The sequence below is a fragment of the Nycticebus coucang genome, chromosome X (assembly GCF_027406575.1).
Source record: "Nycticebus coucang isolate mNycCou1 chromosome X, mNycCou1.pri, whole genome shotgun sequence".
Lineage (NCBI taxonomy): Eukaryota > Metazoa > Chordata > Mammalia > Primates > Lorisidae > Nycticebus > Nycticebus coucang.
The window spans coordinates 125,648,543-125,665,826 of NC_069804.1; the positions used below are offsets into that span (position 1 = coordinate 125,648,543).

Sequence of the window (17,284 nt, forward strand, 5' to 3'; positions counted from 1 at the left end):
ACTCTTCCAATAAATCCATAGAGCTGGAAGAATTCATGGTAGTATAATGATGAACACCATCTAAGCTGGAAGAGGCAGCAATTTTGAAGATCCATAAGCTTCTCAGAACTCTGTAACATTTGTCTCTTTAAATTCTAGGCACTTCAATAGTTCAAAGTTCTGGCAAAACAGTACAAAGGAGATGTAGAAGATGTATTCTCTCTCAAAAAGAGGCCCTGATCTAAATTCAGACCATCCTGGCTGTAAGCTTGTGAGCTTCCAAGTGCTTAGAGACATTCAAAACTTAGAGCATTTATTCTCAAAAGCCTGGGTGCTCATGTAAGTCAAAACCACCAAACTGGTTTCTTCTGGAAAGCTCAAAATTAATATCCATTCTGTATAGATAAAACCTCCCTTCAGACCCTCTTTTTTCCATTTTTGCTGAATGTACTGCTTTTCCATGTAAATAAACCTATTCAGAATTTTGAAGTTAGACTGTTTGAAAAAGAGATTTTTTTAAAGATTCTGGAGTTAAATGGAAGAAAGAAGATGATCCAAGAGGGCCACATATGTACCTTTCCCATGCACACTCTTAGACACATAGCTTTATAGCTAAGGGTTGTTAGCATTTGAGAAAATGTCATTTGCATATTTGTCTACAAAAATCTTCAACCTAGCAACCAAAATAAAGTAAGCAATGTTAATTCACCTTTAAAGAGAGTGGGGTAAAAGTGTACATGTTTTAGGATAGACTCATTCTTAGTGAATATGTTTGTAGAAAGATAGTTCCCCAAGAAAATTGTGGGCAATGGGGAAAATGATGTCTAGCTCAAAGAGAATGCAAGACAATGCTTAATTAATCATGTGTGGAATATTGTTTACATTTCAGTCAGGTGATAGCTTTCCTCTAATATCTGGGGTGTCTTCACTCACGTGAAGAAAACTTTTTTATATGCTAAGGGGGCAGAAGACTAAGACTTTTAGGGTGCAAAGCACTTTGGAAAGTATGTGCCACTAAGGATCAATTAACTTAAGGAAAAAAAAAAAAGACCAATTAAGTTAAGAGGGCTAACAAATTAAAAATGTAAACAACAGAAAATGCTGTTCTAACCACATATTCTTGACTAACTAATACTCCACATGATTTCACATAGAAAGAAAAACTTTGTCATAGAAAACATACTTAATTTAGATCAATCATTTCTGCTTTTCAAATTGCCTTCATGTATTAATCACATTTTATGCACACCCCTTTGCTGTTGAAAGACTAAACTAAAAACAGGTTACTTAGTCAAAAATTCCTATTTGTTTTTATGAGAATGAATGTACACATCTCCAGTAGAGTTTATTGTAAAAAGTGTAGAGAAATATATGCGAATGAAGAAAAAACTTATATGGGACTACCCAGAATAATTTAATTGTGTGTGCTCTGTAGAGATGCTCCAAGTTAAAATCCACAAAGCAAAAGCTTCTGCTGCTTGCAAAAAAAAAATCTTCTCCCTGCCTTTAGTTTTTTACTGTTACAACAATGTCAGCACACTAAACTACACCTGAAGTCAGGCCTCAATTTGCTACTGCTCGCCTTTTGTTTATCCAGTTTCCTCTGCCTTCTCCATTTTGGCCAGATATAAAAGCATTCAAGGTCCAGCTCAAATACTAACTTTTACCCAAATCCACTTATCATCTTACTACCTGAAAGCAATGTCTTCCTTGTATTGGTTTCCATAGCATTTTATTTTGACTTATCTTATGATGTTTATCTTCTTATATCTTGTATTAGAAAAATGCATTTGTGTATATGTGTATATATATATGTATGAACATATATATTCCCCCACTATATTCCATGAAATAACCTTCTCTGAGAGAAGGGGCTTCTTTTCCTTTTCTCTTTAATGTCTGTCACACAGCCAACCATACAGTAGACTTTAAGAAAGATTTTCAGGTTAAAATGTTCAAACACATGAATGATACAAGTTATAGTACCTTATATGGTTTTAAAAAGTTGTTTTATTTTATGTTAGAATTACAAGATCAGAAATTGTCAAAATATAATATTTTCAAACTTTTAGAGTGTTAGGATTCGGACATCAAGCTCTGTTATTTTCCAAATGCAGAGCCTCAGGTTTTGAAAAGAGAGGTCAACTGACTCAGGATTACAAAGCTAGTTGGTAAAGATTCAGGGGTAGAACTCTGAGATGCTGGCGCTGAAACCAGTGCTCATCAGCCTGCACTATGTCTCTCAGGAGCTGAGATAGATCTCATGTAACTATTCCACATAGACTATGTTAAATTATATTTAAGTGTTACTTAACTTATTCATTGACAGAGCCACAGTTGACACAAGAAAAAGCTGAGGATCAAAATTATAGTTGATATTCACTGCTACTAAAAGCTGCAGGCCAGAATATCTACTACTACAGAAATTAATCAGAAGGGAATGGACAATGTGCTGAAAAGAGATTTTTACCTTAAAGCATGGATTAATATTAGTCATGTTTAGGTAGATGATTTCAAACATATCTAAAAGTTTACAAAATCTTTTCATAAAAAAGTGTTTCACAATGGGGTACAAAGGGATTGACAGGATCACAGGTACAACAAACAGATATGCTAATTGATCAGAAATGAGTTTGCTTTGATACTGTTGCATAGGATGAATCGGATGACACAAAATTTATTGCCCTCTGGAAAGGAAGAGTTTTAAACAAATTATGCATTTTTTACTATAGTTAGTGGGTTATTATGAGGCACAAGGGCTAAGAGACACCTCCGCAGAACTTAACAGCAGAATAGGCCAACGTGAAACCCTCGAATGGATATGCTTCTGTGCAGATTGGAACCAAAATACATGTATTGTCGCTAAGTATCTTTTCAAACTTTTCTTTATAATTTGACACATCTTTTATACTACATCATGCAATAGGGCAATGGTAGGAGAGCATTGAATAAAGATGGCAAAACACATTGAAAAAATGTGAATAGAGATAATAAATGAGTTATGAAGACTGTCTTCTAGAGAATCCTCAAAGTGTGATATATGTAGAAGTCTACATTATCCTTTGGAAGAAAGAGATTTCTCATTTTCTTTGCTGATCTTTTGTGATTTCTTTTCACAAACTCGGCATCTTCTTTTTGTCCTATAAAGAATCAGCTAATTTGTATAATTGGCAATGATTCTTTAACTCTCTGTAGTATTCATTAATAACATGGATTTCCTTACCCTAGCAGAAGTCACTAATTGTTGCTGGGTTCATCTTTTACTTGGGAAACACCATGGCCTTTTACCCTTTATTTTCCATGGTACTCTTTTTGGACTTTTCTTCATAGATTTATGCCCTAGATTTTGACATTCCTTGGCACCCATCTCTAAATCTCTGGTTAAGGAGGTGTTATTTAGAATGAAAAATATTTGGAGAACTTCATTGATCATTGTAGCACAATACACAGAATTTCTAGAAATTAAATTCTGTAGAGAAATATGACTGGAGTTTCTCAAAATCTTGAAAAGTTCCAACTATTCTGGTGGAATTACTAACCCCAAATATGGAGATCGTGTTGTCTTATTAAAGCTATAGAGGATTCACATCTTCATAAACATTCTTAGGCAAGTGAACAAACTTCATTAGGATAAAACTATGCATTTCTCCACTTTAGAATTTAAAGTAGAATTCAGTTGAATTTGTCTCTGTAATAAAAATGCCACCTTGGCATTTTCACTACAAGTAACCTTTGATTGCCTTATTCCCCTTATTTTGTTTGTAGGTTTATCTCCTTCGAATAGCTAATTTGGTTAACGCTCTCAGTGTGATAGGTCAGCACAGTTTTCCTGAGCCTCTGAAAAAGAATAATATCTGAGTGATTCAGAGTAGCTTGGGTCTGGATGACTGTGTAACCCTAGCAACAGAGAGACTGCTTTAAAGCCACTGTGCTTTTTAAGGGAAAAGTACCAGTATAGCTTCTTTCCTTAATAATCTAATACTAAACTAATCAGGAAGTTTATCAATGAACGTATCAGTTCTTATTTATTTAGACGAAGGCAGAAAAAGGTTGAAGTTTTGCTAATTAGAGAGACTTGGTAAGTAGGATGATATGAGAGGTTGGGAAAATAACATTTGTAAAGTTGGGACTGGCATAGTACATACAAGGACCTGGGCGATGGTCTTTTATAAGCAACATGCTTCTACAATTTTTGTTTCCTATGTGCTTAACTTTGCACAATAGAAGGCTCCTTGGAGGTAAAACAAAGTCTAACCAATGATTATTTCTTGAAAGTTTCTCAATTTTTAGCAATTAAATGTTTTGCTTGGCTCATTAAAAACAGCATCTCTTTATCATGGAAATGTTTCACAAACACACAAGTAGTGAGAAGTGTATTAACCCCTCAAGTACCCATTGTATTGCTTCAGCAATCATTAAGTCATCATAAACTTTGTTTCTTCTCCCACCCTTTCCCTCACATAGCATATTTTCAAGCAAATCCCAGACTTTGTTTATTCAGTATGGATCTGAAAAGATAAACTTTTTACAACCTAAAAAGAAGACAACTAAACATTTTAAATAATTATTTAATATCTAATCAAATGTCCAATCCAGTGATTTTCAACCAATGTGCCATGACATACTGGTGTGCCATGAAAGGATAGTAGATATGCCAAAAAAAATTTAAAAATTGAAATATTATTAATTTTTTTTCAAAAGAAGTCCAAAGCATAGTAAATATATTATTTTTTACTCTTTTTATCTATCAACATAATTTATGTGTGTTGCGTAAGTTTAACTATTAGTTCATGTGTGCTGTGAGATAAAAAAGGATGAAAAACACTTGTCTAATTGGTGTCCAAATTTCCAAATATCGTCACTGACATAAATTTATTTTTTGTTTTAGAGTTTGTTTGAACCCATGTGAAATTAAACTTACATAATATGACTGAAAAAATGTGTTTTAAGACTTTAAAAAAATTATGTATTTTATTTTGAGAAATAGTAGATTCATATGCAGTTGTAATAAATAACAAATAATTCAAGAGTACCTGTGCATAATTTTTAGGGGGGGTTGTGCAATGGGGTCTCTAAATCTTGGGCTTAAGCAATCCTCCCACCTCAGCCTCCCTAAGTGCCCCAACCTCCTCTTTAATCCTGACAACTCCTAACTTGTTCTACACTCCTATAGTTTTGTCATTTTAAGAATGTTATAAAAATTGAATTATACAGTGAGTAAGCTTTTGGAATTGGCTGTTTTCCATTACTCTATAATTTTTTGGAGACCCATCCAAAATGGTGACTGTACCAATAATTCGTTCATTGTTATTATTCAGTAGTACATATTACAAGGTATGAATGTAAAAAAGTTTGTTTATTCATTCACCATTGAGGGACATCTAGGTTATTTCCAGTTTGGGGCTATTATGTATAAAGCTTCTATAAATATTTATGTTCGGATTTTAATGTGAACACAAGTTTTCATTTCTCTGGGATAAATGCCCAGGAGTGCATTTGTTGGTTCATATAGTAGTTGCAAGTTTTGTTTCTTTAAAAAAATGGCTAAATTATTTTCCAAAGTAGCTGTACCATTTTATATTCCTACCAGCAGATGTATCCAATTTCTTTATATCCTCACTGGCATTTCATGTTGTCACTATTTTTATTTTAGCTATTCTGATAGGTGTGTAGTGTATCTCACTGTGGTCTCAATTCTCATCTTCTTAATAGCTATAGTGATGTTCATGTGCTTATTTACTCTCTGTATTTGTATTTAGGCAAAATGTCTCCATGTTTTTTCTCTCTTATCGGGTATTTTTTAAACTGTTGAATTTTGAGAAATTTTTTTTTATATTCTAAATATTAGTCCTTTGTTAGATAGGTGGTTTGTAAATATTTTCCCAGTTTTTACTTTGTTTTTCATCTTTACCTCTTTTGAAAACCAAAAGTTTTGAATTTTCATGAAGTACAAATATCAAGTTTCCCTTTTATGGATTGTACATTTGGTGTCAAGTCTAAGAAATTTATGCATGGTCCATGATGCTGAATATTTTCTCTTTGTTTTTTTTCTAAAAATTCTTTTTCCATTTTACTTTTAAGTCTATATTTAATTTTGAATTTATTTTTGTATACAGTATGATTGGTAAGTCAAAGTTAATATTATTTGTTCTGTTATTATTGACTTTATTATTTCAGTATAAAGTAATGTATTTTATTTTTTGATATTTCTAAGACAGTTTTATTAAAATATCTTATTTCACAGTATATTTATTGAGATTCAATTCACACAGTATAAAACGCCCCCTTTTAAAATACAATAGCTTTTACTAAACTGATAACAATGTTCTACCATCACCATTAATTCCAGAACATTTTTATTGTTTCAAAAAGAAAGCCTCTACCCATTAGCAGTCATCCTATTCATTCTTCCTCCCAGCCTCTGAAAACAAGTTATCTACTTCGTGTCTTTATTTGTCTATTTTAGATATTTCATATAAATGGATACATACAATATGTATCTTTTGTGTCTACCTTCTTGCATTTAGCATATTTTCAAGGTTCAGCTATATTGTAGCACATATAAGCACTTCATTCCTTTTTATAACTGAATACTATTCCATTGTGTAGATAAACTACATTTTGTTTATGCATTCTTCATTTGACGGACACTTGAGTTGTTCTAACTTTTTGACTATTATGAATAATGCTGCTATGAACATTCACATACAAGTTTTCCTATAGACATAGATTTTAATTTCTCCTGTGTCTATAGCAAGGAATGTAAATTCATTTTTAACTTATTAAGGAACTGTCAAACTGTTTTCTAAAGCACCTGTATCATTCTGTTACACATCACTAATACCACTGTAGGATGAGTCTGTTCTTGCCATATTCTCTCCAACACTTGCTGATTTTTTTGTTTTGAAAATTATAGCTATTTTAGTGGGTGGAAAGTGGCATTTCATTGTGGTTTTAATTTGAATTTCTCTAATGAATAATAACATTGAGCACCTTTTTGAGTGCTTATTAGCTACTTGTATATACCTATCCTTATGCCAGCACCACAGTCTTGATTCTGTAGCGTTGTAGTAAGTTCTGAGACCTAAATGTGTTAGTCCTCATTGTTCTTTTTCAATACTGTTTTGGTTATTTGGGGGTCATGTGTATCTATATGATTTTTAAGATCACCTTATCTGTTTCTGCAAAAAAGACAGACACGACTTTGACAAGGATTGTACGGAATCTTTTTTTTTTTTGATAGGGATTACGTTAACTCTTTAGTTCAATGAATATTATTTCTATCTTAAAAATACTAAGACTTTGAGGACATGGGTACGGAATATCTATTTTAACTGCTTTATTGAGGTACAATTATTATACAAAACCTGTCCATATTTAATTTACACTATTCAATAGGTTTGAACACATCTAAACACCCATGATACCATCACCACAATTAAAGTAATAAATGTATCCATCACTTCCAGATCTTTCCTCCTCTTCCCAGAACCTTTCTTTTGTGGTAAGAACACTTAATTTGAAATCTACCCATTTAGCAAATTTTTAAGGGCACAAGACAGTATTGTTAAGTATAGGCACTAGTAGATGTCTAGAGCTTATTCATCCTGAATAATTGACACTTTGCAGCCTTTATACTCCTTTCCACATATCTGTAATTTTCCCAGTTTCTCTTCTGTTAATGTAGCTCTAGTATGTGATATGATTTCAACCCTCTTAGAGTTTTAATATTTGTTTGGTGACCTAGCCTATGACCTAGCCTGGAGGATGTTCCATGTATGCTTGAGAAGAATGTATATTATGCTGCTATTTGGTGGAGTTTTGCATATGTCTGCTAAGTCTATCTAGCCCTCAGCATTTTTCATACCATTCATTTCTTTATTGATTTTCTGTCTGGATGCTCTACCAATTATTGAAATTGGAGTACTGAAATATACTACTATTGTGTTGCTGTGTATTTCTAACTTTAGTTCTGCCAATTTTTACATTATATATTTAGGTGCTTCAATATTTGCTGCATGTATGTTTCTAATTGTTGTATCTCCTGGTGAATTGAATCTTTTGTCATCATATAATGCTCTTCCTTGTCTTTCTGACAAATTTTCATGATTGAATCTAGGCAACAAAATTTTTTATAACTCAGTAGTAAAAATGTGATCCCTTGTTTAAATCTGTTTTTGAAAATATCCACATTCTAGAATATTGGATTTTAAAATGAGTTGATTTTTATTGAATTTACATATGCAAATATATACGTGTGTGTGTGTGTGTGTGTCCATGTTTGTGAAACAAAGAGGACTGTGCAAGTCATGACACCAGAAAAATCATAATGGGTCAGTATTCACAATTTGAAAACCTTTTAAAAGGAGTATACTGTATTATGAAACTGACAAAGGCCTGATAACTAGAATTTACAGAGAACTCAAATTAAACTACAAGAAAAGAGCAAACAACTCTATTTCTATGTGGACAAGAGACTTGAACAGAAACTTCTCTGAACATGATAGACGAATTGCCACCAAACACAGGAAAAAATGCTCCTGGTCTTTAATAATTAGAGAAATACAAATCAAAACCACTCTGAGATATCATCACCCCCCAGTGAGATTAGACCACATCACAAAAAACGCTTCTGGTCTTTAATGATCAGAGAAATGCAAAGCAAAACCACTCTGAGATATCATCAACCCTCAGTGAGATTAGACCACATCACAGAGTCTCAAAACTGCAGATGCTGGAGTGGATGTGGAGAAAAGGGGACACTCTTACACTACTGGTGGGATTGCAAATTAATGCAGCCTTTTTGGGAAGAAGTATGGAGAATTCTCAAAGAGCTAAAAGTAGACCTTCCATTTGCTCCCGCAATTCCACTGTGAGGTTTCTATCCAGAAGAACAAAAATCATTTTATCACAAAAACATTTGCACCAGAATGTTTACTGTAGCTCAATTCATAATGTTCAAGTTGTGAAGCAACCCAAATGCCCATCAACCCATGAATGGATTAACAAACTGTGGCATATGTATACCATGGAGTAATATTCAGTCATAAAAAAGATGGAGATTTCACATCTCTTATGTTTACCTGGATGGAGCTGGAACACATACTTCTTAGTAAAGTATCTCAAGATTGGAAAGAAACATACCCAATGTACTCAATACTAATATGAAACCAATATATAAACAATTACATTCTGGTACAAATGACAAAACACAAATATAGTCTAGCAAGGCTGAAGACTGAGTAGGGAGTGGGGAGGAGGGAGGGCGATTGGCAGGAGGAGGGAGGGCATTTGGTGGCATCTCACTTAATGTGCACCATGTAAGGGTGAAGGGTTCTTTTACAACTTGAAGTTTACCTTGGAAGTGAGAACAACGTAACCTAAAAATTTGTACCCTCATATTAATTTGAAATAAAAAATAAATAAAGAGTATGCTAAAGGGAAAATTGGAAAATAGTATAAATCTTGCTAGACTGTTGATGGAGAGAATACTTTTTTATGCACATTATACAAGTAAGCAGGAAACATCTAGTAATATCTTGTTGGAGGAGAATAAACACAGCTCCCTTAGGAGGAAAAATTATCCCTTATTGGGGAAAAATGGTAGTCATATGCAAAGTGAGCCTATCGATATTTCATCGCTGGATTTTGGTAAGCTGTATGGAATAAATCAGTTTCTACATTATGTAAATAAACAGAGGATAAGTACTTTCCCCTGGATTTATTGAGGTATTATTGACAGGTAAAAAATGTCTACATAGTATATTCAAGGTGCACAACATGACAATTTGCTATATGTATACATTCTGTAATAATTACCGCCTGAATCAATAAATGCATCCATCAGCACACATAGTTACTCTTGTGTGTGTGTGGGGGGAGGTAATACTATACTAATACTAATACTATACTTTCATAGCAAATTTCAATGAAATTGTACTATTAATCATAGTCAATATACTGTACATTATAGGACAGTTAATCATATGATAAGAGTTAAGCACCAGTTAGCAGAAAAAGAAAGCCTGTGGTAGACGAAAGACTTAAGAGCAGAAGAAATGTTGTAGTGCTTTTGACTCCCAAAAGATGCAGTCAGATGTACAGAAGTAAGTTATGTCACATAACTTCAACATAAAATCAAGATGTCTTCCTAGTTTAGGGAAGGGGTAGTGTTACATTTAAGCAGTAATTTTGGAATTGTCACTAACTTCTGGATGTAAGTTTGCTTTCCTTTCAAAATACTCTAAATCCTCATCAACTGGATCAATTAAGAAACATGTAAGATACCAAAGGAACAGTTGAGGTGCTTTCCAATGGTGAATAGAAATCTGTTGCTTTTTATTATAAGCCTTTTATATGTGAGAAAATTTATTAAATACTTTGAGAAAATATTTTGAAAATAAAAATAAACGAAATTAATCTTAATCAAAACTGTATTGTGGGGCAGTGCCTGTGGCTCAAAGGAGTAGGGCGCTGGTCCCATATGCCAGAGGTGGCGGGTTCAAACCCAGCCTGGGCCAAAAACTGCAAACAAAACAAAACAAAACAAAAAACAAACAAACAAACAAAAAAAAGCCTGTATTGTGTTATCTAATATAAAATTATTAGCATTGATCTTACTATTAAGTTTCAGTTAATATAATTCTATTTCAATAAATAAATCACAAATCTCTGGGAAAGTATAATACTCTTTCATTTAGTTACCTAAAACCCAGTTGAGATTTTCTATTTAGGCCATATGATCATTGCCACCCACATGCCATCTGGTGGCACTTATCCAGATGGCGCATAGGAAGTAATAAGCCTCTGAATTTTTGCCCTATAAATCCAAACCGAGAACATGCTTATGAACAGCTTCACATTACTGAATAATGATGCAGAATTTTCTGTGTCTTAAAAGTATTTTAATTATAGCTAATCAAACAACAGCAACAAAAAACTGGATTTCTACTTAGTATCATCATTTGATTGAAATTCTGGGTCTTCTAGCAAACCAAGTAGATCTCATGCAAATAAGATCTACCTTCTCAACGTCACTTTCCATCTTGGGTGGGGGTCACCCAAATATAAGCCCTAGTAGGTCAATATCATTATGACATATCTTGTCAATCTTGAAGTCGCCATAACAACTTGCCTATGTTGTATGTAAACTTCTAGAACAGTGGTATTGAGCCTTAGCTGTACCTTTGTATCACTCGAGGTGTTACAAGATATCCTGATGCTGAGAGCTTTTCTCACCATGTCCGGCCGCGGCAAGGGCGGGATTGGCCTTGGAAAAGGTGGAGCCAAGCGGCACCATAAAATTCTTCGCAACAACATACAAGGTATCACTAAACCCGACATCCGGCGACTGGCACGCCGCGGCGGAGTGAAACGTCTGTCCGCTCTCATCTATGAAGAAGTCCGCGCAGCGCTTAAAGTGTATCTTGAGGCTGTGATCATGGTCGCGGTGACTTATACTGAACACGCCAAGAGGAAGACAGTTTCCGCAATGGATATCGTGTACGCTCTGAAACACCGGGGGTGTACTTTGTATGGTTTCGGTGGCTAACTATACTCTTGCTTCTGTTCCCAATCAAAAGGACCCTTTCAGCCCCCCTCCCCCATATTCTCCCTTAATGAGCCATTACACTCATTAACTAACGCATTTTCTGGTTTTACTCGTTCTTTTGCGTCTGGGCAATTCAAGGCGCCCTTGGCGTGTGTGTGTGTGTGTGTGTGTGTGTGTGTGTGTGTGTGTGTGTGTGTGTGTGTGTGTGTGTGTGTGTGTGTGTGTGTGTAGCGACAAGCTAGGTAAAGATTGATAGGCTAATTATGGTCCAGCAAAAGATTAATATACTACTGTTAAAGTACTATAAATCCTTAGCACTATCCACGGTATTAAGTGTGGACTAAAGTTAAAACAGCATCAAACGATCTCTGTGTGAAGACTGGTTAGCCTGTGTATGCTATAAAAAGCGATGGACGGGACGCTTCTCATTTAGGTGGTTAATGAGACAGGGAGTATTCAGTATACAAGAGACTTTAAGATTTGGGTGCCTGTTGATGACATCAAGGCCTGGTGGTTGGCTATGTTAATTGGTGAGCTATAGTTGAGATGTCCTTGGATCCCTGTTCTGGTTCTAATTAGCACACTGAATCAGGAAGGTTTGTAGAGTACTTAGAAAATAACTACAGGTAATTTCCCACGAAACAGTGAGAGTAGGTGAGAATAGGATGGTACTGAAAGGCTTTTTAACTATAAGGGAAAAGAAGTCGCATTGCTGAAGGGTTCTATAGGATGAAATGTATACAAGGTAACCCTTCAACCCAGCAAGACTATTAAAAAGTGACCATTGGAGGCTCCGCGCCCGTAGCACAGTGGTTACAGTGCCAGCCATAGTGGTTACAGAGCCAGCCACAGTGGTTAAGGCTGGTGGGTTCCAGCCCAGCCTGGGCCAACTAAACAACAGTGACAACTGCAACAAAAAATAGCCGGGCATTGTGGCGGGCACCTGTAGTCCCTGCCACTTGGGAGACTGAGGCAAGACAATCGCTTAAGCCCAAGAATTTGAGGCTGCTGTCAGGTGTGACACCACAGTACTCTACAGAGGGTGACATAGTGAGACTCTGTCTCAAAAAAAAAAAAAGAAAGAAAAGAAAAGAAAGAAAGAAAGAAAATAAAAGAAAAAAGTGACCTTTGGTACACAGAGGAAAGGGATTAAACGAGAGAAGGACATTAACCCAGTTCTAAACTGGAAGGCCTTCCTTAGGAGGCCTTAGAAGTTAGAAAAAAAAAAATCCCAAAGCCAAAAGTTGAAAACGTGGGTGTTGGGGAAAACAAGCTACAGCAGATTTACGAACTGAAGTAGCAACTGCTGAAATACATAGCATACAGAGAGAAAACATAAGATTTATGTATTTTAAAACTTAATAGAAGGCGGCACCTGTGGCTCAGTGGGTAGGGCACTGGCCCCATATACCAAGGGTGGTGGGTTCAAACCTGGCCCCAGCTAAACTGCAACAAAAAATAGCCAGGTGTTGTGGCGGGCGCCTTTGGTCCCAACTACTGGGAGGCTGAGGCAAGAGAATGGCCTAAGCCCAGGAGTTGGAGGTTGCTGTGAGTTGTGACGCTACCGCACTAGTGCCATAAAGTGAGACTCTGTCTCTAAACAAACAAACAAACAAAAATGTAATAGAGACTTGTGTATGTTTAAACACATGAAAAATATTAAATCAAGGAAGATTATGATCAGAGGCAAAACTTTGCTTGGGAAAAAATTAGAAAACTGTTTCTTAAATTTTCACTTGGCCATCTCTTAAGCAAAACAAAACCCATCACTTTTGTTTTTTATCAGGAGAACACAATTCTCTTGACTCACCAAGAGTTAACCTTTGTAAGGTCAAATCTTTCCAACTGAGAATGCTTCCTTGAGGACCTTAGAGCTATCTCTTTGAAATAACTTTCTCTCAATTTCACAGGAAGAGATGACCATAACTTCTGCTATTATATAATTCCAAATCGCAAAATCTGCCTAATATTAAGTAGATTGTATTCCTTAACTATATAAAAGAGTGAGTTTTTTTCTGACTTTGTAAGTCCCCTTAACAGGTTGCCTGTGAAGCGCATCACATTCTGGTTAAACGCTTATTCAATAATTAAACTTTTGCGGCTCGGCGCCCGTAGTACAGTGGTTATGGCGCCAGCCACATACACTGAGGCTGGCAGGTTGGAACCTGGCCTGGGCCTGCTAAGCAACAATGACAACTGCAACAACAACAACAACGACAACAACAAATGGTAGGGCATTGTGGCTGGCGCCCATAGTCCCAGCTACTTGGGAGGCTGAGGCAAGAGAAAAAAAAAATTCTGATGCCAAACCACACCCCACACGAATTATATAGAACTCGGGTGGCACCTGTGGCTCAAAGGAATAGGGCGCTGACCCCATATGCTGGATGGAAGTGGCGGGTTCAAACCCACTGTTGCCCAAAAACTGCAAAAAAAAAAAAAAAAAAAGAATTATATAGAACTCTAGGAGTGTGGTTAAAGTGTCTGAATTTTTAAAGCTTTCCAGATGTTGGCTAAGTTTGAGAAGCACTTTTCTACAAGATTGTATTTATTTAACGTAAAATTGTATATCTGTAGGGATAAAGTATTTTGAAGAATTGAAAAAATATGAAAAGTATATTGGAAATAACTAGGTCATAATTTTGAGAATTAGAATAAATAAAAAAATTAAGAAGATTGATATACTCTGGTCATATATTGATATATAAAATAAGGTAAAAACTATGCCTTTAATATAAGTTAGATCTAATCCTACTTTCAAAGCAATGTTAGTTATCTGATCCTAAAAAATAATATATGGCTAAAGATGCAATTTCTCTCGCATATATTAAATAGCTGATACAATTCATGTACTATATACGTATGTGTATAAACCTTTCTTTTATTGAAAGGTTTCTTGAAGTCCTAATAGAAGTTCTTATATTGAGTAGAAGCTTTTTCAACACATAAGAAAATGATCAGAGAAAAACAGATTATTCATGTGTTTTCTCCCAGCACTAATATAGTGTTAATCTATCCACTCAATCTTTTTATTGTTCACATATTACTTTGTGTGTATCTTTTGGTTTAAAGTTTTCATAATTTCAAAGAGATTTATTTTATTTTTCTTTGTTTTTATTTAAAATTTGTGTGTTCTTTTCTAATACAGGCACACCTCATTTACTGCTTTATTGTACTTCACAGATCCTATGTTTTTTACAACTTGAAGGTTTGTGGCAACTCTGCACCTAGCCAGTCTATTCGCATCATTTTTCCAACAGCATAAGCTCACTTTACATCTCTGTCACATTTTGATACATCTCACAATGTTTAAAACTTTTTATTGATTATTATATCTGATTTGGGTATCTGTAGTTAGTGATCTTTGAAGTTACTATTGTAATTCTTTCTGGGCATCACAAATTGGGCCCATACAAGACAGCAAACTTAATCAGTAAATGTTGTGTGTGTTCTGACTGCTCCATCAACTCACTGTTCCTTCCTCTCTCTTTCTGTCTTTATGCCTACATATTCCCTGAAACACAATGATACTGAAATTAGGCTAACAAGTAACTCAGCAGTGGCTTCTAAGAATTCAGTGAAAGGAAGAGTAGTATATCTCAAACTTTCAATCAAAAGCTAGAAACCATTAAGCTTAGTAAGGAAGACATGTAAAAAGCCAAGACAGGTTGAAAGTCAGGCCTCTTGTGCCAAACAGTTAGCCAAGTTGTGAATGCAAAGGAAAAATTCTTGAAGGAAATTAGAAGTGCTACTCCCAAGAACACATGATTGATAAGAAAATGAAACAGCTTTTTTTTTTTTTTTCTGATGTAGAGGAAGCATTAGTGATCTGGATAAAAGACTGAACCAGCCACAAGATTCCATTAAGTTAAAGTCCAATCCAAAACAAGGCCCTAATTCTTTTCAGTTCTCTGAAGTCTGAGAGGTAAAGAAGCTTGAGAAGAAAAGTTTGAAGCTTGCAGAGGTTGAAGAAAAGTTTGAAGCTTGATGAGGTTTAAGGAAAGAAAATGTCTCTAGAACACAGAGTGAAAGGTTAAGAATAAATGTTAACATAGATGCTGCAGCAAGTTATCCAGAATGTCTATGTAAGATCATGAATGAAGGGGCTACACTAAGTAAGAGATTTTCAATGTGACCAGATAGCCTTCTATTTGAATAAGAAGCCATCTAGGACTTTTATAGCTAGAGAGAAGTCAATGCCTACTTTAAAAGCTTCAAGGACAGGCTGACCTGCTTGTTAGGGGCTAATGCACCTGCTGAATCTAAGTTAAAGCCAATGCTTACTAACCACTCTGAAAATCCTAGGGCCAATAATAATTACATTAAATATACTACTTTGCCTGTGCTCTAGAAATGGCACAACAAAGTCTGGATGCTAGCACATCTGTACACAGCATGGTTTACCAAATACTTTGAGCTCATTACTAAGACATGCTCCTCAGAAAAAAGATTTCTTTCAAAAAAAATTATTGCAAATTGACAATGCAGCTACTCGCCCAAGAGTTCTGATGGAGATGTACAGGAGGATTAATGTTGTTTTCATGCCTTCTAACTCAGCATCCATTCTGCAACTCCAAGGATCAAGGAGTGATTTCAACTTTCAAGTCTATTGCTTAAGAAATACAACTTGGACTTTTCCTAACAAACACAAAGTAACCTAATTGTAAGTATCCTTATATTAATCTGAAAATTAAAATATATATATATATATATATTTCATAAAGCTATAGCTGCCATTGATAGTGATTCCTCTTATGGGAGCTGGGCAAAGTAAATTGAAAACTTTATGGAAATGACTCAGCATTTTAGATGCCATTAAGAACATTCGTGATTTACTGCAAGAGGTCAAAATATCAACAGTAATAGAAGTTTGGAAAAAGTTGATCACAACCCTCATGGATGACTTCAGCAGAGAAAGTAAATGCAGACCTAGTGGAAATAGCCTGAGAACTGGAATTAAAAGTGGGGTCTGAAGATGTGACTGTATTGCTACAATCTCGTGATAAAACCGTTGAGTTCCTTTTGGATGAGCAAAGGAAGTGATTTACTGAGGTGGAATCTGTTCCTGGTGAAGATACTGTGAAAATCACTGAAATGAAAACAAAGTATTTAAAGTATTCCATAAACTTAGCAGATATAACAGTGGCATGGTTTGAGAGGATTAACTACAATTTCAAAAGGTTCTTCTGCTTAAGACAGTGCGGGGGCAAGTGAGAGCCAGAAGGGCACTGGGCAACTCTGTGCCTCACTGAGGAAATAACTAAACATGGGCGACGGAGATCCTGAGAAGCTGAGAGGTAAAATGTCATCACATGCCTTCTCTGTGCAAACTTGTCAGGAAGAGCACAAAAAGCACCCAGATGCTTCAGTCAACTTCTCAGAGTTTTCTAAGAAGTTCTGGGAAAGGTAGAAGACCCTATCTGCTGAAGAGAAATGAAAATGTGAAGATATAGCAAAGGCAGACAAGGCCTGTTATGAAAGTTGAAAACCTATATCACCCCTAAAGGGGAAACAAAAAAGAAGTTCAAGGATCCCAAAGCACCCAAGAGGCCTCCTTCAGTCTTTTTCTTGTTCTGTTCTGAGTATCGCCCAAAAATCAAAGGAGAGCATCCTGGCCTGTCCATTGGTGATGTTGCAAAGAAGCTGGGAGAGATGTGAAATAACACTGCTGTGGATGACAAGTATCCTGATGAAAAGAAGGCTATAAAGCTGAAGGAAAAATATGAAAAGGATATTGCTGCATACCGAGCTCAA

The 17,284-nt window shown here is 35.4% G+C and overlaps 1 protein-coding gene and 1 pseudogene across 1 annotated transcript; both read left to right on the forward strand.

Annotated features, from left to right (window-relative positions):
* Positions 1-11,215: 11,215 nt before the first annotated feature.
* Positions 11,216-11,530, forward strand: LOC128577429 (uncharacterized). Its single transcript, XM_053579662.1, has one exon. It carries the CDS (start codon positions 11,219-11,221, stop codon positions 11,528-11,530), a length of 312 nt encoding a protein of 103 aa, XP_053435637.1. The 5' UTR covers positions 11,216-11,218.
* Positions 11,531-16,796: 5,266 nt separating this feature from the next.
* On the forward strand, positions 16,797-17,284 carry LOC128576663 (high mobility group protein B1-like; annotated as a pseudogene).